Raw genomic sequence first — 26843 nt, 5'->3', positions numbered from 1 at the left:
AAATAGATTTTTTTTTAATTATTTCAGCAAAAAGTTTTCAGATTTTAAACAAAAAAGGTCAAAATTTTCTATGGAAAGTTGACACTTCACAGAAAATTTTGCTTTGTCAAAAACCCAATTTGCCTTAAACATTTTGAGGGGAAAATATTGGACTAGCCCTAGAAACCAGCTAGGACAATTAAGCTGAAAGCCCCAGATGTATCCATCTGGTTACTAGGGCAGAATATTCTTCAGAGAGCCCCTCCACCCACAGCCACACAGTTAATCTAACAGAACTGTCTCTCGTTGACCTACGGGGCACATTACAAAGCCTGTGTATACCCACGGGTTTATTCTGCGGGGGCAGGGGTTCAGCTAGGTTAGGGAGTTCTTTTAGGCCCAAATTGTTAAGAGTTGGTGCCTAAAGTGAGACACCTAGCTATAGGGGTCATTTCAGAAAAATTCAGGTGGGCAAAATTTGCTTTCCTGATGACCACATCCCAAGGGGGGGGGGGTGGGGGGAGAAGGGGAGGGCAAAAAGTGGAAGACATAGTGGAGCATGGGTGAGGGTGAAAACCAAGGTCTAGCAAGGGACAACTGCCCCTCTTGCCCCATAGGTGCAGGGGCGTTATCTGCTCTCTCCATATTTAGACATCTAAATAAGTGGCCTGAATTCCATAAATTCTGAACACCTGGAGGACCAAATAAACCCCTGCTGTATGGAATTAGAGCTTCCATTTTAGTAAAGCATAACTAAACCTGGACTTGGCATGAGTAATTTCTGAAGAACAAAAATTCTCACCCCCTTTACCTCTCTCTTTCTCTGTCCTTTCCTCTGGTGGTCAAGGTGCGGACCATTTCTATGACAACATCGAGGACATGATTGGTTATCGGCCGTTGCCGCTGATTAAGATGTGCTGGCAGGTTGTCACCCCTGGTGTTTGCCTGGTAGGTACAAACTATGGTGAGGCATGTTTGTACAGGGACCCTAGATTCTGAGTGAAGAAGAGAATTTGAGGGGGCACTATTGTTTCATAGAATTGCTGTGGAGGAGCAGTAGCTTCTCCGTAGTTGAAGCTGGAATCAATTTCCATTGTAAAGCCTTGTCTTAGGTCTGGAAATTTCATTTAGCCTGAAAATTGGTATATTTATTGTGCAGGCTAAGGAGAATGTATCTGCACAGCCTGAAGGGAACTGATCAAATCATTTTTGAATTTCAGCCCATTAAAGAATTACCTTGTTCTGAAATGTTCTCTTCTGTCTACATTTCTATGACTCCCGCTAGTTCAAAAACATCTTGTTCCTGCCCCTTGCTTTCCATAAAGTCAAATCACCTTGAAAATGCACCCACCAACTATGTTTGAAGAAAACAGTTTATAATTAAGGAAAGATATTAACTATTTTTGTCTCGTGCCCAGTTCTGTTTCCATTGATTTCAGCAGATGGTATGGGCCTAATCCTGCTCCCGTGAACGTCATGACATTTGTTTGCCACTGACCTCAATGGGATCAGGATCAGGCAATATGGGCAAGATCTTCTACAGCTTGGATAGGCACAAATAGCTGTTGGAGCTGCCACCTGAGGGCTCCAATGGGAGTTGAAAACAATCAGGGAGTTTTCAGAGCTGCTGCTTGGTCATGCATGAGTTGCTGAGAGCTCAGTGGTTTGAGTGCTCTATAGGGCTGGGTACGGGCTGAGAGATCATCTTTCAACGAGTATTTTCAGAGAGGGCCTTGGGTGCCTCATGGCTGTTCTCAGAGCTCAAAGGTCAGTCCTGTCAGAGGCATGACTAAGCCAGGAGTCACCAGAGAAGGTACCCAAACTGCAGCCCCTGATTGGCTGCTCCAGAGTTTCTGCACCCTGACTACAGAGAGCTTACAAATAAGGACCTTCCTCCTACACATACATTGGAGAGAGAGGGAATTTCCTGGAGGTTTAGAGGATCCATGTTGGAGAGGGCAAGGCGAGGTAAGGATTTGGGTAGGGGCTGGAAAGGTGGCTGATAGGAGGTAGAAGAGCACACTGAAAGGTTCAGGAGAGGGGAGGGGTTGGTGAATGGAAAACAGCACAGGTGGGGAGTGAAAATTCCAAAAACAAAAAAATGTTTCAAAACTCAGTTAAGGCTGGTAAGTAACAGCAGTGTACATACCCATGACACTATTTCCAACTCTCAAACACTTACGAACAAGGATATAACTAGGTAAGGAGATCACAAATCTTCTACTGCTTATACATCCCTTGTCAGGAACAGTCTCCCACCACCTGTTTCTGACTCACAATGTACCCACCTGCTATTTTGACTTTTATGTTCTTCATTCCTCAGGTGACTTTCCTATTTTCACTGATCAAGTACGCCCCCCTCAAATACAACAACTGGTACGTGTACCCTCCGTGGGGCTACGCTCTGGGCTGGTTGATGGCTCTCTCTTCCATGATCTGCATTCCACTCTACGTCATTTTCATCCTGCTGAAAACCAGGGGATCACTAAAGAAGGTAAAAGAAGGTCTAGAATTTCTAGGTCCCAGATTCAAATCCAGCCCAGGTCATCAGTTACTGAAGACTGTGTGAGTGCTTCCCATTGGCTTGTATGAAAGGAATAGATGTTCTCCATCCAGTACAATAGAACCTCAGAGTTATGAACCCTTGGGAATGGAGGTTGTTCATAACTCTGAACAAAACATTATGGTTGTTCTTTCAAAAGATTAGAATTGAACATTGACTTAATTCCTTGTCTTTAGCAAAGCTTTTGATACAGTCTCCCACAGTATTCTTCCCAGCAAGTTAAAGAAGTATGGGCTGGATGAATGGACTATAAGGTGGATAGAAAGCTGGCTAAATCATCGGGCTCAACAGGTAGTGATCAACGGCTCCATGTTTAGTTGGCAGCCGGTTTCAAGCGGAGTGCCCCAAGGGTCGGTCCTGGAGCCGGTTTTGTTCAATATCTTCATTAATGATCTGGAGGATGGCGTGGACTGCACTCTCAGCAAGTTTGCAGATTACACTAAACTGGGAGGCGTGGTAGATACGCTGGAGGGTAGGGATCGGATTCAGAGGGACCTAGACAAATTAGAGAATTGGGCCAAAAGAAACATGATGAGGTTCAACAAGGTCAAATGCAGAGTCCTGCACTTAGGACGGAAGAATCCCATTCACTGTTACAGACTAGGGATGGCTAGGAAGCTTTTCTGCAGAAAAGGACCTAGGGGTTACAATGGACGAGAAGCTGGATATGAGTCAACAGTGTGCCCTTGTTGCCAGAAGGCTAATGGCATTTTGGGCTGTATAAGTAGGGCCGTTGCCAGCAGATCGAGGGACGTGATCATTCCCCTCTATTCGACATTGGTGAGGCCTTCATCTGGAGTATTGTGTCCAGTTTTGGGCCCCACACTACAAGAAGGATGTGGAAAAATTGGAAAGAGTCCAGCGGAGGGCAACAAAAATGGCTAGGGGGCTGGAGCACATGACTTACGAGGAGAGGCTGAGGGAACTGGGATTGTTTAGTCTGCAGAAGAAGAATGAGGGGGGATTTGATAGCTGTTTTCAACTACCTGAGTGGGGGTTCCAAAGAGGATGGATCGAGACTGTTCAGTGGTACCAGATGACAGAACAAGGAGTAATGGTCTCAAGTTGCAGTGTGGGAGGTTTAGGTTGAATATTAGGAAAAACTTTTTTTACTAGGAGGGTGGTGAAGCACTGGAATGGGTTACCTAGGGAGGTGATGGAATCTCCTTCCTTAGAGGTTTTTAAGGTCAGGCTTGACAAAGCCCTGGCTGGGATGATTTAGTTGGGAATTGGTCCTGCTTTGAGCAGGGGGTTGGACTAGATGACCTCCTGAAGTCCCTTCCAACCCTGATATTTTATGATTCTATGATAAAGTTTCAAAGCTGTATTAATTATGCAGAAGAAGAATGCTGCTTTCCCTTTATTTTTTTAGTAGTTTACATTTAGCACAGAACTGCACTATATTTGGGTTTTGGTTTTTTTGTCTCTGCTGCTGCCTGGTTGCATACTTCCAGTTCCAAATGAGGTGTGTGGTTGACCGGTCAGTTCATAACTCTGATGTCCGTAACGCTGAGGTTCTACTGTACTAGTACAAAACCATCTCGGCAACTGGCCCTAATTGAACCTCTTGTTAAGAGGCTTAGAAGAGAGGCCACAAATGAATAGCGGTGTGGGGAATAAAGTACCCTCCTGCTCCCAGAGGTAGTCACTGTGGATCACATTTGAGACACATGAGTGGGACAGTGGGGATGAAGATAGTCCTTATGCTGCCCATGCTGTCCTTGATCTGTGGCACTGTCAGTATAGCAGTTTTCACGATTGTGAATGTTATTCAGACAATTCAGTGCATAACATTTCTTTAAAGGGATAGACCTGGTTCACTGAGGCCTGTCACCGAGTTCGTTGGTTACATCTGTGTAAAGTTGGCATAAGTTAGAATGGGAGCAATTTGCACTAGTGTAAAATGATGACACGAGATGCAGGGAAATGGAGAATCTGGCCCGAACTGTTCGGAAGTGCTTCAAAAATAATATAGTGCATCAATGGGGTGACCAAGTAGAAATGTCTCCTATCATCTACCTCTCCTCTATAGACATGTGACCATATCTATCAGTTCTTTCCAATGCATCCCTTTTCCTGTCAGCCCTTTGATTCTCTAGCTGCGTGTTGTAATGTGATGAGAATGGAAGGAGCTGTGTAAGAGAAGGCTCTCTTGCCAATATCATTTGAGACCATGAAAGGATAGGGAAGAGGCCATTGTAGATGAATGGAGGGATTTGGAAGGAGTGCAGAGAGAAACCAGAATTGTGCATTTGGCTGGAACAAGTCCATGGAGTTTTAAAAAGAAAGAGGAACGTTTTGGACTGGATGCTGGAGAAAATGGGGAAGCAGCAGGGTCATTTGAAGTTGAGGCTGAAGGTGATGTGGTGAGCCTTTGTGGGACAAAGGTACTTTCATTTGGTAGCTGCCAGTTTATAGGAGTCCAAATCCTGAAGCCCTTACTCAGGCAAAACTCCCAGTGACTTCATTGGAAGATTTGCCTGTATAAGGAGTTATGGGTCCATGATCAATGGGCGATACACAAAACAGTGGTCAGGATCGCCTCCTATGATAAAACTCACAGGATGGGGCTCAGAGGAGGACATCTCAGTGAGGACCTCCTTGGCTAAGTCCTCCCCTGATCATTAGGTCTGGGTGGCCTGGCGTTTGTCTACTGCAGAATGACCTGTGGCACAGAGCTGTCATAGCAGCATCTATCTCTACCCCTCCCACTCCGTGGTACAAAGAGTGTCAATGGGAAAGGGAGTTTTACTGAGGCAACTCTATACTCTGTCAGTCCCTGGCTTCCAGAAAGGCCCCCTGAGGACACAGGCTTCTGGGCTTAATTTCCACTGGAGATCAGCTGCCCCCAGGATCAGGGGAGTGAAGGTGGCATAGAGCACCCTCCTGAGTTGTGCCAAGTGCAAGTCCTGGATCAGACACTGGCTCTTTACCTCTGATCTCCCCCTTACTCCTTACCAGTGTCTCCCCTGGCCAGGGCTGCCCCAGATAACTCTTCACAAGGTGTATTACCTAACCCTGCCCTGGCCCAGGCAATCTCTCCAGGGTCAGTATGGGCAGGACATATGACTTGCTCCAAGTCTATACAAAGCTGCCTTTTCCCTGCCCAATCCCCTCTTCTTCCATCACAGGGACCTGAACCTGTGGAGAGCCTTATGCAAGGTCCTAAGATGTGTGTGTGTGGGGGGGAGAAAATGGGGCCATGGAGGCGGCCACCCCCTATTCCAAGGTCCACACACACTGAGTTACTTCCTTGTGTAGACCTGGAGAAGCACAATCTCTCATAGAATTATGACTTTAAGGTCAGAAGGGACCATTGTGATCATCTAGTCTGACCTCCTGCACAATGCAGGCTACAGAATCTCATCCACCCACTCCTGTATCAAACGTGTGTCTGAGCCATTGAAGTCCTCAAATCATGGTTTAAAGACTTCAACGTGCAGAGAATCTTCCAGCAAGTGACCCGTGCCCCACGCTGCAGAGGAAGGTGAAAAACCCCCAGGGCCTCTGCCAATCTGCCCTGGAGGAAAATTCCTTCCTGACCCCAAATATGGTGATCAGCTAAACCCTGAGCATGTGGGCAAGACTCACCAGCCAGACACCCAGGAAAGAATTCTCTGTAGTAACTCAGATCCCACCCCATCTAACATCCCATCACAAGCCATTGGGCATATTTACCGCTAATAGTCAAAGACCAATCTCATTATACCATCCCCTCCATAAGCTTATCAAGCTCAGTCTTGAAGCCAGATATGTCTCCCCCCCCCCCCCAACTCCCCTGGAAAGGTTGTTCCAGAACTTCATTCCTCTGATGGTTAGAAACCTTCATCTAATTTCAAGTCTAAACTTCCTGATGGCCTGTTTATAGCCATTTGTTCTTGTGTCCACATTGGAACTGAGCTTAAATAATTCCTCTCCCTCCCTGGTATTTATTCCTCTGATATATTTGTAGAGAGCAATCATATCTCCCCTCAGCCTTCTTTTGGTTAGGCTAAACAAGCCGTGCTCTTCCTGTCTCTTTTCATAAGACAGGTTTTCCATTCCTCAGATCCTCCTAGTAGCCCTTCTCTGTACCTGTTCCAGTTTGAATTCATCCTTCTTAAACATGGGAGACCAGAACTGCACCCAGTATTCCAGATGAGGTCTCACCAGTGCCTTGTATAACGGTACTAACACCTCCTTTATTTCTACTGGAAATACCTCGCCTGATGCATCCCAAGACCACATTAGCTTTTTTCACGGCCATATCACATTGGCGGCTCATAGTCCTCCTGTGATCAACCAATACTCCGAGGTCCTTCTCCTCCTCTGTTACTTCCAACTGATGCCTCCCCTGCTTATAACAAAAATTCTTGTTATTAATCCCTAAATGCATGACCTTGCACTTTTCACTATTAAAATCCATCCTATTACTATTACTCCAGTTTATGAGGTCATCCAGATCTTCCTGTAGGATATCCCGGTCCTTCTCTGTATTGGCAATACCTCCCAGCTTTGTGTCATCCACAAACTTTATTAGCACATTCCCACTTTTTGTGCCAAGGTCAGTAATAAAAAGATTGGTCCCAAAACCGATCCCTGAGGACCTCCACTAGTAACCTCCCTCCAGCCTGACAGTTCACCTTTCAGTACGACTCGTTGTCGTCATCTCCCCTTTAACCAGTTCCTTATCCACCTTTCAATTTTCATATTGATCCCCATCTTTTCCAATTTAGCTAATCATTCCCCATGTGGAACCATATCAGATGCCTAACTGAAATCCAGGTAAATTAGATCCACTGTGTTTCCTTTGTTTAAAAAAATCTGTTACTTTCTCAAAGAAGGAGATCAGGTTGGTTTGCACAATCTACCTTTTGTAAAACCATGTTGTAATTTGTCCCAATTACTGTTGACCTCAATGTCCTTAACTACTTTCTCCTTAACATTTTTTTCCAAGAGCTTGCATACTACAGATGTCAAACTAACAGGTCTGTAGTTGCGTGGATCACTTTTTTTCCCCCTTTCTTAAAGATAGGAACTATGTTAGCAATTCTCCAGTCATATGGTACAACACCTGAGTTTACAGATTCATTAAAAATTCTTGCTAATGGGCTTGCAATTCCATGTGCCAGTTCCTTTAATATTCTTGGATGAAGATTATCTGTGCCCCCCGATTTAGTCCCATTAAGCTGTTCCAGTTTGGCTTCTACCTCAGATGTGGTAATATCTACCTCCATATCCTCATTCCCATTTGTCATCCTACCATTATCCCTAAGCTCCTCATTAGCCTCATTAAAGACTGAGGCAAAGTATTTGTTTAGATATTGGGCCATGCCTAGATTATCCTTAACCTCCACTCCATCCTCAGTGTTTAGCGGTCCCACTTCTTCTTTCTTCGTTTTCTTCTTATTTATATGGCTATAGAACCTTTTACTATTGGTTTAAATTCCCTTTTCAAGGTCCAAATCTACATGGCTTTTGGCCTTTCTCACTTGATCCCTACATGTTCTGACCTCAATAAGGTAGCTTTCCTGGCTGATCACTCCCATCTTCCACTCCTTGTAGGCTTTCTGCTTTTCTTAATCACCTCTCTGAGATGCTTGCTCATCCAGCGTGGTCTACAACTCCTGCCTATGAATTTTTTCCTCTTTCTTGGGATGCAGGCTTCTGATAGTTTCTGCAACTTTGACTTGAAGTAATTCCAGGCCTCCTCTGCCTTTAGATCCTCAAGTTCTTCAGTCCAATCCACTTCCATAACTAATTTCCTTAATTTTTTAAAGTTAGCCCTTTTGAAATCAAAAACCCTAGTCAGATCTATTTTTGTTTATCCTTCCATTTAGTTTAAACTCAATTAGCTCATGATCGCTCGAACCAAGGTTGTCCCCTACAACCATTTCGTCTATGAGGTCCTCACTACTCACCAAAAGCAAATTTAAAATGGCATCCCCTCTTGTTGGTTCAACAACTACTTGGTGAAGGAATCCATCAGCTATCGTATCTAGGAAAATCTGAGCCCTATTATTATTACTAGCACTTGTCCTCCAGTCTATATTTGGGAAGTTAAAGTTTGCTGTGATCACACAATTCCTATTAGTATTTACTTCATTAAAAACATTAAAAAGGTCTCTATCCATATCTAAATCAGATCCCGGTGGTCTATAGCACACCCCAAGCACTCTCTCAGGGGAGGCTCTAGTAGCTTTCTTCCCCAATGTGATTTTTGCCCAGACAGACTCTGTCTTATCCATTCCATCCCTTCTTATTTCTTTAGTCTACCTCATCACTGATATACAATGCTACTCCACTACCTTTGCCTTTATTTCTGTCTTTCCTAAACAGCACATACCCTTCAATACCTGTACTCCAGCCATGACTACTATTCCACCATGTTTCTGTTATCCGTATAATATCTGGTTTCACTTCCTGCACCAGTAACTCTAGTTCCTCCATTTTGTTACCTAGGCTCCTCGCATTGGTGTACAAACATCTTAATTCTTGCTGTTTGGCTTTGCTCACATTCTATACCCGATTAGGCCCACACATTCTACCACCAGTATCACCTATTAGAATGGTAGCTACACTACCCTTCCTCCGTATGTCCATTCTCCTACCCATGGCTGTATCCTTTCTTTCTTTGTTTTCTTCCCTCTCAATGTTAAAATCCAGGATGGAGATTACCTGTACATCTCCCCCCAATTCCTAGTTTAAAGCTCTCTTAATCAGTTGTGCCAGCCTCCATCCTAGAAGTCTATTTCCCTCCCTACTCAGGTGAAGTCCATCCTGAGAGAACAGTCCTCTGTCCATGCATGCTTCCCAGTGGCCATACATTCCAAAGCCCTCCTTATAACACCACTGACTGAGCCATCTGTTGATCATCATAAACTTGTCACACCTTTGTTGCCCTTCTCTAGGAACAGACAGAATCCCACTGAAGATCACCTGAGCCTCGATTTCCTTAAGCGTCTTCCACAGCCTGGGCCTAGTGTCCCTTGATACGTTCCAGTGAGAATCTAGCTGTATCATTTGTTCCCACATGAAGGACAATCAGCGGATTCTTTCCCGCTCCCATTAGGATTCTCCTCAGCCTCAGGTCCACATCCCGTATCTTAGCACCTGGCAGACAGCACATCCTTCTGTTCTCTGGATCAGCTCTGGTTACAGGCCTGTCTATTCTTCTCAGTAAGGAGTCTCCAATCACGTAGATCTGCCTTTTCCTGGTGACGGTGCGATTCTCCGGTCTATCCCCTGTTCCCTCTGGCTGCAAGTCCTCTCGATTCCTATTCACCCTTGCAATCCTCCGCAACCCATCCTGTATCCTCCTGGGGCTCATGTTTGGTGTGGTTATCTCCATTGACTCTTCCTTTCTTCTTATAGGACTAGCTGCTCTTCACTTCTTCCTTGCCCTCTCACCTTCAGCAACCACCTGCTGTGCCCCGTCTTCATTTTCCAACTCTGCAAACCTGTTCCTGAGCTCTATTTCTCCTTCATTAGTCTGTCTTTTCCTCTGCCTGGTTCTCTTAGTCACATGCTTCCACTTTCCTCACCTAGCAGTCTCCTCTCAGAGTTCTTTGGTCCTGTTTCCATCTGCAAGTCTGAGCTTTTCCATACAGACTCCTCATGTCTTTGCTCCATCATCTGCTCGAACCCTCTTTCTAAACTCAACCAGAGTTTCCACCTGCATCTCCAATCCTCAGATCTTTTCTTCCATCAGCTCTATCAGGCGGCACTTCATGCAGATGAAACTCTTATCAGGTACCCCCTCTGGGATCATGTACATGCTGCAGCTTCCACATCCAGTCATCTTCATTGTGTCTTCCACTGCTTGGGTCACTACCACTGCTGCCTCTGCATCTGTCATAGGCTTCCCACCTAAATCCTGTAAATCTAGGAAACAAACCAAACCACCACCACCCACAGCAAAACAAACCCCCAACAAGCACCAAAACACTGCTAGAACACTGCACACTCCCTTCACTAGCTTGTCTGATCCTCTGCCTGCCTCTTAGTCTCCCCCCAAACTCCCCCTGCAAACTCCCCTGTTTACAGCTCTGTTTGCTGGCTCCTGTGCCACTGCAGCTCTCCCCCTGTTTGTCTCTGTTTGAATGACAGCTCAGGCTGATGGAAATGTAAATGAATTGGGGAGCATGGAATGTAACTCTGGGGAGCTGGGGGGAGTTATTCAAATCTCTCTACACGAGATGAGTGGAGAGGAGAACCCTGCTGTACTATTGCATACAGGGCCGGCTCTAGGCACCAGCAAAACAAGCTGGTGCTTGGAGCGGCACATTTTTAGGGGCGGCATGACCGGCCAGAATGCCGCCCCTAAAAATGTGCCCCGGCCGCCCTAGCTCACCTCCGCTGCTGCTGCCATGGCGCACGAAACAGCTGATTCGCGCGCCGCTACTCCCCCTCCCTCCCAGGCTTGGGCGCCTGCGAGGGAGGGGGAGAAGCGGCGCCTGCGCCGCGTCCACTCGGAGTCTCCCCCTCCCTCCCACGCTCTCAAACCTGGGAGGGAGGGGGAGACTCCGAGTGGCCGCGGCGCAGCGCTGCTTCTCTGCCTCCCTCCCTCCCTCCTAGGCTTGAGAGCCTAGGGGGAGGAGGCAGGGCTGGGGATTTGGGGAAGGGGCGGAGTTGAGGTGGGGCCGGGGGTGGGGTAATTAAGTAAGGGGTGGGGGGCGGCCAAAATTGTTTTTTCTTTGGGCGGCAAAAATCCTAGAGCCGGCCCTGATTGCATCAGGGAAAAAACTGGGCTCACAATGTCCTTTCCAACTCTGTCACCTCAGGGAAGGTGAATCTGTGCCCATGAGGCTCTTATTTCCTGGCTAGGAACTCTAACTTAATTAGAAGTGACAGGCTGTGTGGCAGTGCTGATTAGTGCCCACCTCAGGTGCCTCAGTTACAAGGCAAAGCCCCATTCAGAGGGGAGAGGGAGAAAAAGCCTTGAGCAAATGGGGAAGGGAGGAAGGCAGAGAAGACAGTCAAGGAATGCAGCCTCCTGGATTGGAAACAGCACTGGGAGTCAGGAGACCTGCCTTCAAGTATTGACTACATCTGTGTTCTCAGGCAAGTGACTTGGCTTTACTGGCCCTCTCTGCACAGGGGAAAGGTTGCTTTTATCAGCTGGACCAGCTTTATGCAGTTGGAAAGGCCCTTAACACCTGGGCCTAGTCTACACTGATTTTGTAGCAGTATTGCTATTTCGGTTAGAGTTGTTGTTTTTGGTCTGGTCTATACTACCCGCCTGAATCAGCGGGTAGAAATCGACCTCTCGGGGATCGATTTATCGCGTCCCGTCGGGACGCGACAATCGATCCCCGAATCGGCGCTCTAACTCCACCAGCGGAGGTGGGAGTAAGCGCCGCCGACAAAAAGCGGCAGAAGTCGATTTTGCCGCCGTCCTCATAACGGGGTAAGTCGGCTGCAATACGTCGAATTCAGCTACGCTATTCACGTAGCTGAATTTGCGTATCTTAAATCGACTCCCTGCTGTAGTGTAGATGTACCCTTTAACTGGAACGGTTATATTGGTACAACCCTTAATGTGGATGCAGTTATATTGGTATAAAGGTGCCTTTTGTGGGTATACCTTAATCCCCTTCCCACACTGGAATAAGCTAGACTGGTATAAGCACTTTTATACTAGTGGAACTGTTCTTAGCTTTTAGCTGTGGAATCTCCTGAGCCTAGTGGCGCATGAGGCAACCCATTTTCCGCACTGCTGTCTGTCCAGAGCAAGATGTTTGACTCAACAATATCTAGTCTCCATGATGGCAACATCATTTTCAGTCATCCTGCAATGAGTCATTCATTGTCCTCCATGTCTTCTTTTCCCCCCAGGAAGAATCCAATTTAAGACATACCTGGTGCTTCTGCTACGGGTAACCTGATGGTATGGCCAAACCATCGTAGCAGTGTCTGTCTGATCACAAAGGTCCTGGTGGATTCTCCTTCACTCACGATTTTTAATTCCAGATTGGATGTTTTTCTAAAATGTAAGTTCTATGGCCTGTGTTATACAGGAAGTCAGACTAGATGATCACAATGGTCCCTTCTGCCCTTGGCATCTGTGAATCACTGAGTCCTCAGTCTGCTGACCCATGTGATGCAACTTTCTCAATGAATCTTCTCAAGGTGAAAATCTGTTCCGAACATGACCTACCAGATTGAAATCCAGCCTGTTCTTCCCTGAGTACTTTATCAATAGCAGTTTTCATCCCATTCAAAGTGATAATACAAAACACTTTCCCAGGTACAGCTAGGAGTATCACCCTTCTCTACTTATCACAAATAAGCTGTTCTACCTTTTCAGGGATTTTGCAGATAACACCTCTTCTCCAATCTTTGGATGGGTGTCCCTTCTCCAGACCACTCTTCAACTGCCTGCACATGTAATTCACCATCACTTCCTCCCCAGTGTTTAACATTTCAGCATTTGTTTTATCCTAGCCTGGTGCTTTAACACTTTTCAGCTGGTTTATAGCCCTAGTTCCTTCCTCCAAGGCGATTACTTGTAGTGATATAGATAAGACCGCTATGTCTTCACATTTCTCAGTATGTGTTAATGGTTCTGGCTGGTTTAGCACAGCCTGGAAATGTACCACCCAATGGGCACTCTGTCCATCCTTTATGGTTGAAATCGTACAGTCTTGACCTTTTCTACCCAATTCTACAATGGTTAGAGCATTGTGATGTCAGTTGTTTAGATACTAGAGAAAACTTTGTAGAATCCTCTCTCCTATGTGCCTCCGCATTGTCTCTTGCTTTATTTTTCATCCATTCTCTATGATCTTTTCTGGCTAATCTTTTAACTTCCTTGTCTGTATCCGCATATTCTCGTTGCAGAATAGTTCTTTTACTGCTGTCTCATTTTTGTTGCTTTCTCTTCTTTAATTCTTTCTCTATTCAACTAGCTTCCATGTATTTGGTTGGAGCCATTCTTCTTTTTCAGATGGTAGTCCTGGATGCATCCTCACTTGCTTCTTTGAAAAACGCCCATTGTTTTTCTGTCATCCCTCTGTGTCTTTAACACTTCAAATCTATTGCTAAATTGCATCTTGAAACGTGCCTTCACTGTTGGATCTACTAACTTTCTAGTATCATACATTCCTTCTGCCTTGAGTGTTATTTTTGGGGGGGTTTATTTTGATTGTCCCAATAACAACATGGTGGTCACTTCTAATACTAGCACTACTATACAGCCTGGTGTTCAACTGTGATCTTCTCTAGCACCTACTAAAGGCAACATGATCAAGCTGTTCCTGTGTGAAACCATCATTTCATCTCCACGTCAGTTTGTCTTTCCTTGTGTGAAAATGCAAAGATTGCATCGGACACAGAATTATAAAAACATTTTCCATTGTCAGTCTGTTCTAATATGCCATTTCTGCCCATCATGTGCTCAGATCCAGTATATCATCGCCAACCTGTGTATTTAGATCTCCCATAGAGATAACAATATCATTTATTGATCTTGCCAAGGGCGCTCTGCAACCTTTCATAGAAACAATCTTTGCCTTGTTCATTGCAATCATTCGTTAGGTGCATAACACTGAACAAGTGTGACTTTTGCTTGGTTTGTTATAAAGCGAGCGGTCAGTATTCTTGAGTGTGCAGGTACCCATTCCTTCAGTGTTGTAGTAGCTTCCTTGCTAAACTTAACCTTCCCAATGTTTATCATCTTCTCTTCAACCATGCCTTCCAATGATAATTAGATGGGTCCAGTCCACCTCATCTCAGTCAGTCCAAGTATACTTAGGACAAAGATTTTCATATCTCTGATAACTTGTGTCAGTCTACCTGTCCTCTTGTCACAACCCAGTGGCCCCGTCCCTGAAGGGGTCCCCTGCGGAGGCAGATCAGCATTGTATGTTGCCAATGCTGTTGCAAGCATTGCAAGGCATTTTGGGAAGGGTTAAAGGGTTAAAGGTGTGAGTGTGGAGTGGAAGATTCCTTTGCAGGTTGCGAGAGGACGAAGGGGGAGGAAGGGAGAAGAGAACGGTTAACTCAACGCCTCCACTCTCAGCTCAGCCCGAAGATAAGACGCTGGCTGCAGTCCAAGGTCACGGCACTCGAGCAGTCTCTATGGAGCCAAAAAACCTGCTGCCACATCTCCTTCTTACCCAACTCCAGCCAACCGTGGGAAAGGGGGTCAGCTGGGCAGGGGATCTAACATTCCAACTCCCAATTTTTGACTTACTTTTAGCTGTGAAGATACCCCATTTCACATTAAAAACTTCCTGTGGATTTGATTCTCCAGCATCAGAACGTCAGCTGGATTTGCTGGTTGATCAATACTATCTTGTCTTACATCCAGCACATCATGGTTCTGCACAGTTGATATTTGTATTTGCAAATCTGTGACAGATTCATCTTGTCTCCGGGATGTTTCTGTAACAGAGAGCATTTTTGTAAGGCCCATGGACTGCCTTTAGTTTGGCTCCTATCCTTTGACCTTTCTGTCTTGGATGACCCTACCAGGAGTTCTACATCTGCCAACATAGCTCTCAGGGTACCTGGAGTACACAAGCATACGCACCACATCAAGGTGCAGTCCCTGGGGAAACTATAGCTGTCCTCACACTGGAGGGGTGGTTATTGCATTAACGAGACCGATATAATTAAAGTGGTAAAACTTGTGTGTAGACAAGACTTCAGTTACCTAGTCTACAACACAACCAGGTTACACAGCTGAAAGATGTTAAACGGTCTGATATTAAAGGTAGATGGGGGCCTTTGGGACTTAACTTTCCCAGCTGTAAAATGGGAATGATACTTATCCACCTTTGGTAAGCATTTTGAGATCTACAGCCAAAAAGTTCCTGTAGGTGCCAAAAATTTTATTATGATGCGTTAGTCACTTGAGCATACTTATAAATTAGCACTGATTTAGTCAAGTTACAGATAAGAGATATTTTTTGTTTACCTCTCACTTTATATCATGTCAGATATAACTTCTATGGACTTTTTAACTGTCTCTTTATAAAGAAGCTTCCGAGGACATGGATTAGAAATGCAGGAAAGGATCTGTCCACCTCCTTCCCCCCTCCAAAAAAATCCGCAATGAATATTTGTTCTGATTTTGAAACGGCGTCTCCCTGACTGTGCTCGTGCCCCTCTTTCATTCACTGCCTATGAATATTTTAAGCAATGCATGTACTGGCAGCAAAGCTCCAAGGACCAGCATACTGTATTTCAAGTGACTATTGCAGTATATTCATGGAAAGCACATTTCTAATTGGTAATTGTGACTATTCACACCAGCAAGCTGACTCCCAGAGTTCCACTGGGCCAATCAGGAAACACAAACATTGTTACCTTATGTGACCAGCTAAGAACAGCTCAAATTCCAAACAAGCTACAGGCCAAGAACTATGCCAGAAATTACTGGATGAATATTTTTGAATAAATTAGAGAAAATAACAATCTGTTCGCAGGCAATTCACAAACAGAGAGTGTCAAAATTAGTTATAGAAATGAGTTAATTGCTCAGCCCTGTTTGTGATATGGTCTGTAAGCATGTGAGCAGATGAGTGACGTGTGCTGAGCCAGACAGTCTGAGTAGAAAGACACATGTAACTATGAATATCAATGTCTGTTAGAGAAGTGTTTTGATGCTCAGTGAGTCTGGAAACCACTGAGAAACACTTCTTTGTGGTAGTCCCAGGGAGTGCAGGGTCTCAGGAGGGTATAAGGTGTGAGACGAATGCTAGAAACATGCAGGGGGGGAGATCTATAGCTAAAAGCATCTCTCTCTATGGCACTGCTCTGTGGGTAGGTGTGTGCAGTGGGATAATAATATTACCTAGCGTTTTCCATCCAATGATTGCAAAACATGGCACAGCCTCTAATGAAAGCCTCCCAGGACCCCTGTAAGAAGGGCAGTATTAGTAACACTGTATTACAGTTTATGACATGGGTACAAAGAGCTGAAGATGCTGATTTTTCTATTGACGTGAACTGGATCTGTAACTGAGCATCACTTCTTTATTATCAGCCCTTCGAATCGGATGAGTTCAGAGGAGCCACAACTCCCATTGAAGTCAGCGGAAGTTGTGACTATTCCGCACCACAGAAAAATTAAGTCACAAGGGGCTTGTCTGAGGCCACTGGAGATGTGAAGCAGAACCAGGAATAGAACCCTGTGTACTGATTTCCACTCCTGTGCCTTAAACAGAAAACCGTCCCTCCTCCTATAAATACACCTCTAGTGAGCCTTGTGATATATGTGTCCCAAAATGTAAACAACTAGCAACATTGTAAGCCTGGAGGTTGAATAATCATGGATGAGAACTGGCTAAAGTGCAGAAAAGTAAAGTGTGTGTGTGTGTGTGTGAGAGAGAGAGAGAGAGAGAGAGAGAGAGGAATGGAAAGTGGAGAGGATTAGCTCTCTGAAATGCCTTTGCCCACAGCAATTACTGTGGATTGCTATTGGATGTCAGTTTGTTTACCAGTTTAATTAACAGAGATTCCCTCTGTCTGCCTGTCTCTCTGCAGAGGCTAATGCAACTCACTTCCCCAGCAGAGGACTTGCCTCAGCCAAAGAAGCACCGGGCTAGCGTGTCTGAACCATTGGAGAGCTCCAAAGCAGAATACAGGATCTCATCCCCATCAGCCAAGGAAGTGCTCATAACCACAGAGAAGGAAACTCACTTGTAAAGCATATGGGAAAGGATTTCGCCTTTGCATTCTGGTCATAGGCATGCACAGCACATTTCATTAGGGTGTGCACCCAGGGAGCCTCGCCCAAGCCCCACCCCAATCCACTCCCTCCCATTTCCTGCCCCCTGACTGCACCCCTAAGAACTCCCAACCCCCCCCCCTCCGCTCCTTGTCCCCTGACTGGCCCCCCCCGGGCATCCTGCCCCTAACTGCCCCCCAGAACCCCACCCCCTATCTAAGCCTCCATGCTCCTTGTCTCCTGACTGCCCCCTCCTGAGACCCCCCCACTGTAACTGCCTCCCTAGGACCCTACCCCCTACCTGTGCCCTGACTGCCCCGACCCTTAGCCACACCTCCACACCCAGACAGACCCCCGGGACTCCCATGCCAATCCAACTGCCCCCTGACAGGATCCCCAGAACTCCCGATCCATCCAACCCCCCCCCCGCTCCTTGTCCCCTGACCGCCCCCTCCAGAGGCCCCCCCTATCACCTAATCACCCCCCAGGGCCCTACCAACTATCCAACCTCCCTGTCCCCTGACTGCCACGACCCCTAGCCACACCCCCACCCCCTGATAAGCCCCCTGGGTCTTCCACATCCTATCCAACACCCTCATTCTCTGTCCCCTGACTGCCCCCGAGACCCTCTGGGCCATATCCAACCTCCCTGGCCCAGCCCGGCCCCCTTACCACACCCCCACTCAGAACAGAGTCCCCACCAAATCCCACCCCCGGCCATCCCCTTGACCAAAGACGTGATGGCACTTATGGGACAGGCGCAGAGAGCGTCAACCAAGCTGGAGCACAGCGATGGAAGAGTGCTATGACTGACATAAGTCAAAAGGTCATGTGTAGTGCTGGGGAGGCAACGATTGGCTGGACGGGCCCAGGCAGGGGAGCAAGGGGGGGGTCACGGTAGCAGCATGGGGTTCACTGTGTGACACAATTATAACAACTTTGTGCAGCTGCTGGGGAAGTTTGTACAGGCAGCAAATACACCCTGCACTGGCAGGCGGGATCCTGTCACCCCGACTCAGAGGTGCTGACTTTTGGTTTTGCCGGTGGGTGCCCCATCCTGGCTCCACCCCCTTATCTAAGGCTCTGCCCCCACTCCACCTCTTCCTGCCCCATCCTCCTAGACCCCCCTGAATGCCACCTTCTTGCCAGCTCCCTCCCCTAAATGCCTCCCACCAGCTGCTCACTCCTTTCTGCCCCCTCCTGCTTTAAGGGCCAGGTGTGGGTGCTGGAGGGGCACTCTGCCAGTTTTGAGGGGAGGCTACTTTCAACATATTTATACACTTTCATTCTAGTTATTGAAAGTGTGTCTATCATGGTATCTCCCCTTCCTGATGTTTCCCAGTTCTTGCTCTCCACCTGTGTCCCTTTTCCCATCTCTCTCGGTTTCCCACTTCCTGGTGGCTCTGTTTAGCGCCTGCTCCCACCAACACACTCAAAGCAGCTCTGTCTCTCCCCCCAACCCCACCCCCTGCAGCCAGCCTAGAAACTACATGCCCTGACAGAGAGAGAAATTTAATTCAACAGCCCAGCATAGAAATGGCCCATTCATTCATCCTGCTGTGTCGCTCCAGCTCTTCCCAATCCCAGGGCTGCAGCCCACCCCCACTTTGACTCCTTCACACACTCTACGACTTTTGTGGGAGGAGGGGGATGGTGATAGGCGGGGAGGGGATAAACTTCCTCTCTGCGTGGAAAAGCCTCTCAGGCAGGCTTGATCTGGGCATGGGAAAGGGGGAGACAGCTTTGAGCTGGGCAAGCATTACTTTCCCAGGCATGAGGCTGCAGTGAAGCCCCTCTGGACGGGTAAAGAAGGGGCAGGGGGTGAGCTGCGGGACCCAGCCCAATTTCACTCATGAAACACAAGGGAGAACTTTTCTTAAAGGAGCCATGTCCTTTGGTTTGTCCCCCTGCCCAGTACTAAGGGGGTCTACAGCTGGTTTCTCCTGGCTGAAGGGGGAGCACAGGTCCTAGGGGAAACACCAGGGTGGGCTGAGACTGACTAGCTCAGTCCTTGAGAAAGCCCCCAGCCCATACTCCCCCCAGCAGCCCCATGGAGCCAGCTGAGAAGCTGCCCACCCATCTCCCCCCAGCCAAGAGGCTGCCCACCCTTCTGCAGCTAGCCCAGAAGCTGCCATGCCCTGGCTGCTGGTCCCGCCTAACCCAGCTCCCTCTACCCTGAAAATCAGAAAGACTCACTCACCTCCGCCTGCAGTCTGGGAGCTTCAGCAGTGGCAGGGGAAACAGCTGATTGGCTGCAGCCAGCCAAAGAGCTGATGAGAGCTGCTGCAGCATGCTAAATAGCTGATTGGCAGTTGCCTGATCTCCCCAGGGGGTGCTAAGCAGCCTCCTCCTCTTCCTCTTTCCCCCTCCGAGCCTCCAGCGGGGGAGTGGGGAGGAGCAGCCTTAGCAGCCTTCCTAGATGGAGCTCAGGCATGATTAGGGTGTACCTGGGCACACCCCGTGCGCACGCCTATGATTCTGGTGTGATTACCCCTCTCGTTCCTGAGGTGGCTTCTCTTCACAATGCACTCTTCATTTCTCCTCTGCGCACCTGAGGCAGAGCCATCCTAGTCAGTGACTCTGGGACATCCTTCTCCCTCCCCAAGTTTATCAGGTGGTTAACTATACAGACTTGGGATGATAGTCAGGGCCGGCTCTAGCTTTTTTGCTGCCCCAAGCAGCAAAAAAAGCTCCGCCCCCGAGCCCCCCCGCCGAGCGCCGCGCCGCCCCCTGCGCCGAGCGCCGCCGGAACCCCCCCTCGAGCGCCAAGCCCCACGCCACCTCCCCCCCCATCGCCGCGCCGCCGGAGCCCGCCCCTGCCGAGCACCACTGGAACCCCCCTCCAGCGCCGCGCCCGTGCCGCACCCCCACCGAGCGCCACGCGCCGGAACCCCCCCCGAGCGCCAAGCCCCGCGCTGCCCCCCCCCGCCGAGCGCCACGCTGCCGGAGCCCGCCCCCGCCGAGCGCCGCCGGAACCCCCCTCCAGCGCTGCGCCCGCGCCGCCCCCTCGCCGAGCCCCGCGCAACCGGAGCCCGCCCCCCCAGCGCCGCGCCGCGCCGCCGGAGCGCCCCCCCCCCCCGCCGCCCCTTACCAGGTGCCGCCCCAAACATGTGCTTGGGTGCCTGGTGCCTGGAGCCTGGAGCCGGCCCTGATGACAGTTCTTTTGATGCCGCTGGGACAGCTCTCTCCTTCTGCACCTGGGAAAGAGCAAAGTGACCTCACCAGAGGCGCTTTAGAGCCCTGACACTGAAAGAAGGAACAGTAGATATAAAATAATGGGGAAAGGAAATTGCAAAGAGTAGAGAGGTTCAGAAGTAAAGTCAGGAAGGCAAAGGCACAAAATGAGGGGGTGTGAGCAAAAGGAACAAGTTAAATGGTTTATAAGTACATAAAAAGCAGGAGGCTGACAAAGGAAAGTGCACAGGTAGGTCACCGACATACTAGGGAGAGAGAGCCAATCACACACTAAAGACGCTGCAGTGCTGAGTAGCTGTTTGGCTTCAGCTGTCACTCAAAGGGTGAGTGACAGGATACTTAACATAATCCTAGTTAATGAGGAAAGGGAGAGACCACAAGACAGACTCAGGATGGAACAGGCTGAAGGATATCTGGGTAACTTGCGCTAATTCAAATCAACATGGGCCAGTGAAATTCATCCTAAAGAGGATGAGGCTAGCAGAGAGCTGGCGATTCTTTTGGGGAGAGCCTGGAGTGCAGGGGAGGTCCCACAATACTGGTCAAGAGTAAACATAGCACATAGGGGGCAAAAGGGGCTCCAGGAATTACACATGAGAAAGCTTAACTGCATTGCCTGCAGCTGGCTAGAAGAATTAATAGAGATGTCGATAGGCCTGTTTCCCTGCTACACTGCACTTTGTGGCGTCATTTACACCAGGGCAAGTGATAGCACATCCGAATGGCAGCTTTTCACACCACTTTGCCCTGGTGTAAATGACTGCACAAAGTTCGATCAGGCTCAAAACCTGAGCGCCTCCAGGCAAATACATGATCAATAGTAAGGCAACGAATAGCCAAGATGAGTTAATCAGAAAAAAGTAATGCCAAAGTATCTTAATCTCTTTCTTTGACAGGATAATGCCCGAAGGGAATGCAGGGACAGGGCCATCCTTAGGATTTATGGGGCCCTACGCAGTATTATTAAACTGGTGCCCCTATGCGTCACTTGGGGCACAGCCACCACCCTGGCCCACGGACCCCCCATAACCGCACCCCCTCCCCATTGCTGACACACACCGAGCTTCATACGCAGCAGATGCTGCAGCAGCCTAGGCTCACAGCTTGGGGGGGAGGGTCAAGGCAGCAAAGGATAGCGAGCGGCTCGGCCTGCCTCACGGTGGAGGAGAGTCACAGTTCCCCACCTCGTACCCTCTCCCTCACACAGTATGTGCCGTGCCAGCTCATTCGGCTCTGTGAATACGACCCCTGCCTAAGGAGACTGCAGCGTGCACTGGCTGTGCGGGAGCTGACCCGCTCTTACCTGCTGTCCCGGTGGTGCCCCAAATTTTCAGGTGCCCTACGCAGCCATGGATGCTGTGTATGCCTCAGGACGGCCCTGAGGAGACTGAAGGTATTTCAACTTGAATAAGGCATTAGATACAGTTTCACATTCCAGTCTCCTATGGAGACTAAATTCAAATGGAACAGCTATAAACATCGATGTATATCAAGGCAGCACAGTTAAAATCACAGGAAAAGCTGAAGTTAAGGGTCCATCAGCCGCATTACCTCAGCTCCGTGGCACGTATATTGGTATATAGACTGTGTGACATAATAGCAGCCTATTGAACTGAAGCACACACTGAACCAGAAAAAGAAGAAGGGCAGATCTACTCTGTGGCAGTGCTGGAAGGAGTTAACACTGCATTTCCCCTGCACCACCCCCTGCATTAGTAGAGGTGGGTACTGAATCAGAAAAGGAGATAGGCTTTTATAGGATTGGAAAAACTTCCCTCAGCCAGCATCCTCGCACACTCATCTGTTCATGGGCGATCTGTTATGAGGTTACATCTGGGATCTTGTCTTCACCACGAGAAAAAGGCGTGTTCTTAACTTGAGTGAACTAAGTCAAGGTAAAATCCTACTGTGGACAAAGAAGTCTGTGGTATTCCCATGAGCTAGCAGGCTAAGTTAAAAACTAACCTCCCCCATAGTCTTTACCTAGACCTGCTGACTTGTGTGAAAACTGCAAACTGGCTTGTGTTCACTAGGCTATTACCGTGTGTTAGTTATCACCTGTTAGCTAATTTGAGTCAACACCCCTTTCTTCCTACTGTAAAGATGGAGCCTGTAAGTCTAAGGACCCAGCAAACAGGATATTCTGCAGCAGAAGGCAAGAATCCATTGGCAAGGGCAGCAGAGGGAGAAGTGGGCATTGCTATACATTTGACATGTCCTCTGCTGAACGTAGGGAGTTCTGGGTCCATCAGCACAAATTACCAGGCTCTACTGTTAGGGGGGACCATGGGAAGTGAGGAACCCAGTGACAGAGCAGGCTGTTTGGTAGGGATCCACCTGTCAGGAGACTGGTTATGCCTCATTTCCATCCAGTTACTCCAGAAGTGCTGGGGAAAGGGCCCTAATTTCAGAGTTTGGGGGGGAGGGGTGTTTGTTAGCAGTAAGTTCCTTCCTTAAAAGTTGGTTTACAGCACGTGTATGCACAGAATATGCCCCCATGTGCAATATTTGTACTTGTTTTTCATAGACTTGTGTAAATTTTGGAAGACTTTGTACTGAACAATACTCTTAACAATAAAGGTGTTTCGTCAGACTGTTCTTGTCTGTGCAAATAGGTAGGTGAGTGGGAGGGTTTAATCTCCAGCTGGTTGCGCTCCTGTTCAGTAACCCAGCTGGATGCCCTGCTGATAGAACTGGATGGAGATGGGTGGAGAGCTGAGTTCAGTCCCTAGCTAGTCAGGCACCAGGATAGAGCCAGGAGGCCTGGGCTCAATACCCGTTGTTGGTGAAACCCCTGCGTGACAATCCGAGAGGTTAAGGTTAATCAGGTGAAATGCCTGGTTGGTTGAGTTTTAAGTTAGTTTTTATTAGCCACTCTTCACTGGCCATAGGACACAACCAGGGCTGGCTCTAGGCACCAGCAAAACAAGCTGGTGCTTGGGGCGGCACATTTTTAGGGGCGGCATAGCCGGCGCCAGAATGCCGCCCCTAAAAATGTGCCCCGGTCGCCCAGCTGATTCGCGCGCCGCTACTCGCCCTCCCTCCCAGGCTCTCCGCCCCTTCCCCAAATCCCCAGCCCTGCCTCCTCCCCCCAGGCTCTCAGCGGCGCGCAAATCAGCTGTTTCACGCGCCGTGGCGGCTCGGGGTCTCCCCATCCCTCCCAGGCTCTCAAACCTGGGAGGGGGGGGGAGATCCCGAGCGGCCGTTTCGCGCGTCGCTGCTCCCCCTCCTTCCCAGGCTTGGGAGCCAGGGAGGGAGGGGGAGAAGCGGTGCCCGCGGCGCGGCCACTCGGAGTCTCCCCCTCCCTCCCAGGCTCTCAAACCTGGGAGGGGGGGGGAGACTCTGAGTGGCCGCGGCGCGGGCGCCACTTCTCCCCCTCCCTCCGTCCCTCCTAGGCTTGAGAGCCTGGGGGGAGGAGGCAGGGCTGGGGATTTGGGGAAGGGGCGGAGTTGAGGCGGGGCCGGGGGTGGGGTAATTAAAGAACTGTGGGGGGGGGCGGCCAAAATTGTTTTTGCTTTGGGCGGCAAAAATCCTAGAGCCGGCCCTGGACACAACCTGCACCCCTATAGATGAGACTTCTCTCCTCAGCCTATGAAGAAAACTGCAGTTCATTGTCCTGGGCACTGGAAGGAAGTGTGACCTTCTACTAATTCCTGTTACTGGTTTCCTACTGAATTTTGCTGTTATTTTATGCTTCATTTGCCATAGTGCCAGTTGTCAAGGGAGCAGAATTCAACCTGGGGAGAAGGGGGCAGCAGGATCAATTCTTGCAACACTTTTTTTAAAAAATAAACCAATAGATCCTAAACCCTCAATTGCTGTGGAGTACCAGCACCATTCTGTATCCCCTACCTGTGAGTCTTTTCTGCAAAGGAGGACATTTATGTTTGGAGCTGTCTGTTCTGGTTTGTCAAGCCTCAGCATGGAGAGTCATGTAGAAAGGAAAGGAATTCCCCCAGAGAAATGGATGCAGTTCCCATGCAAAGTCAGCCATGGGCTGTTCAGTGTTACCCTCCCTTGTGACATGCTGTAGAACAGTGGTCTCCAACCTTTTTACGCACAAGATCACTTTTTGAATTTAAGTGCAACCCAGGATCTACCCCACCCCTTCCCTGAGGCTCACCCCTTCCCCGAGGGCCCATCCCACTCACTCAATTCCCCCACCTCCATCGCTCGCTCGTCTCCCTCACTCACTTTCACCAGGCTGGGGCAAAGGGTTGGGGTTTGGGAGGGGTGCAGGCTCAGGGCTGGGGCCGAGGGGGTTGGAGTGCGGGAGGGGGCTCTGGGCTGAGCCTGGGGTTGGAGTGCAGGAGTTGCTGAGGGGTGAAAGCTCTGGGAGGGAGTTTGGATGCAGCATGGGGCTCTGGGCTGGGGCTGAGTGTTGGGATGAAGGAGGGGGTATGGGATGCGGGGTCTGGGAGGGGGCTCAGGGCTGGGGCAGGGGGTTGGAGTGCAGGAGGGGGTATGGGGTGATGGCTCCAGGAGGGGCTGGGAGTTGGGGTGCAGGAAGGGTCCAGGCTCCCGCCAGGGCTAAAGTAGGCTCCCTGCTTGCCCTGGCCCCACGCTGCTCCTGGAAGTGGCCAGCACGCCCCTGCAGTCCCTGGGATGGGGGCATGTGGCTCAGTGCACTGCTCCTGCCTGCAAGCACCACTCCCACAGCTCCCATTGGCCACAGTTCCCCCTTCCCAGCCAATGGGAGCTGCGGGGGAGACCCCAGGGCCGGTGCAACCACTAGGCAGACTAGGCGGCCGCCTACGGCACCAAGTGGTTGGAGGCGCCAAAAAGCAGTGCCTCCCGACTCCAGAGGGGCCGCCCACAGTGCGGCCAGTCCCTCCCCCCAGGGGAGCAGCCAGTTGCGGAGCGGGGAAGGGCGGGGGTCTAGCGCTAGCAGCTGCGCCATTTTCCCCGTGCCGCGGGCTGAGCTGGGCTCCCCGCCACCCCCGGGGCTCTCAGCAGTGGTGGCAGCAGGCTCGGGCGCCGGGGGGCTGGCTGCCTGTGCTGCCGCTGAGAGCCGCAGGGGCGGCAGGGAGCCTGGCTCAGCCCACGGCGCAGGGAAGAAGGCGCAGCTGCGCTCTGCTCTTCGGGCAGTGGAGCTGGGTGTCTACTCCACCTGCAAGGTACCTAGCCGGGCCACAGGGAGCTGCACGGGCCCGCAGAGCACCGGGGGGTGGGCAGGTCCAGTCCCTGGCCTAGAGAATGGTGTATGTGGGAGCAACCTGGGCACCCTTCCCCCAGCCAGTGCCACCTCCTCCAATACCCACCGACTAGCTACCTTCTCCCCTGTGCACCCCCCGCCCTAACAACCCACCCTGTCCTGCCACTTTTGCCTCTGGCCAACCTCCAACCAGCATCCTTGCACCGGCCCTGGGAGACCCCTGCCCTCCCAGGAGCCGCAGGGTCGTGCTGACCACTTGTTGAAGCTGCATGGGGCCGGGGCTGCCTTAACCCAGCTGCACTTCCAGACTTTTAGTGGTCGGAGATTGTGATCAACTGTCAGAGGCTCCAGGATCGAGCAGTTGATCGCGATCTACCGATTGGTGACCACTGCTGTAGAAGCTATGAGCATGCTTGTGAAACACAGTCACTGTACTTTCCCCTCCTGCAGATTCTCAGAACTACAGTAGTTTCCACTATAAGGCTTGGTTGCATCCAGTGCAGGGGGGAGGAGGGCTACCACCTTTTAGGAACAGAGAAATTGCCAGGCTGGAGCGGAACAGTGGTCAATCTGTTCCATGAGCCAGTCTCTGCCAGTGACCAGCATCAGATGCTACAGAGAAGACGTATTGCAGTACATGAGAGCAGGGTGCACCACTCAGTGCCACTGGCTGCAATGGGTCAGCGAGCTACTGAGTAGATTGAGTTTGGTCGTGTTCACAAGCTCATGCTTTATTAGTAGCTGACACAAAGTTTTAGCTCTCGCAGTGAAATGTCCAAAAATCCTAACTGCCATGCTTTGTTGAAGGTGCCAGTTAGGCTCTTGTTGGTCTCTTCTGAGTCTACCTCTCCTTTCTGTGTTCCAGGACTGGTTTGTATTACAAAGATGGGTTGATGTAAGTTGTCTTGCATTGACCTCTTTGTACATGTGGCTATGCTCAAATTTGTCTCTGGTCAATGTAAGTGCTTCCTGATGGTGATGCAGTAAAACCACCTCCCCCCACAGCGTGCAGCCATGGTTGACCTGCTGAGGTCAATGCAGTGCTAGTGTAAACACTGTGTGATCTGTGTCAACCCTAACAGTCCCCCAGCAACCATCCCACAATGCCCCACTGTGACAGTGGCCATTCTGATCACAATTTTAAACTCCAATGCTCCCCACCTGAAAGTCCCCTGTGTGTTTTTGAAATGCCTTTTCCTGCTTGCCCACCTTGGTGAACACACCCAGAAGCTTCCCCTGGTTGTGTGCAATGGCACAGCCAACCATGCTGGCTCCAGACACTAGACGCAATCCTC

At 49.5% G+C, this 26843-nt stretch overlaps 1 protein-coding gene and 1 long non-coding RNA gene across 2 annotated transcripts in view; one reads left to right on the top strand and one right to left on the bottom strand.

Annotated features, from left to right (window-relative positions):
- The window catches only part of LOC101933957 (sodium- and chloride-dependent betaine transporter-like), a 66688-nt gene extending 47215 nt beyond the window's left edge, over positions 1–19473 (top strand). Inside the window, exons 13-15 of the mRNA XM_065582111.1 lie at positions 827–927; positions 2303–2473; positions 17015–19473. Of these exons, the coding sequence (XP_065438183.1) occupies positions 827–927; positions 2303–2473; positions 17015–17176 (434 nt within the window). The 3' untranslated portion in view covers positions 17177–19473. The remainder of the gene's footprint in view (positions 1–826; positions 928–2302; positions 2474–17014) is intronic.
- On the bottom strand, positions 13310–19656 carry LOC135981044 (uncharacterized). Its single transcript, XR_010598019.1, has 2 exons — positions 19399–19656; positions 13310–14908 (listed from the first exon to the last, which is right to left on the bottom strand). It is a non-coding gene; the product is annotated as an uncharacterized LOC135981044 (long non-coding RNA).
- Positions 19657–26843: the final 7187 nt, after the last annotated feature.

This window comes from Chrysemys picta, chromosome 1 (genome assembly GCF_011386835.1).
Source record: "Chrysemys picta bellii isolate R12L10 chromosome 1, ASM1138683v2, whole genome shotgun sequence".
Classification (NCBI taxonomy): Eukaryota; Metazoa; Chordata; order Testudines; family Emydidae; genus Chrysemys; species Chrysemys picta.
Note: the sequence above shows the minus strand (reverse complement) of the source record. Positions and strands in the feature narration are given on the sequence as shown.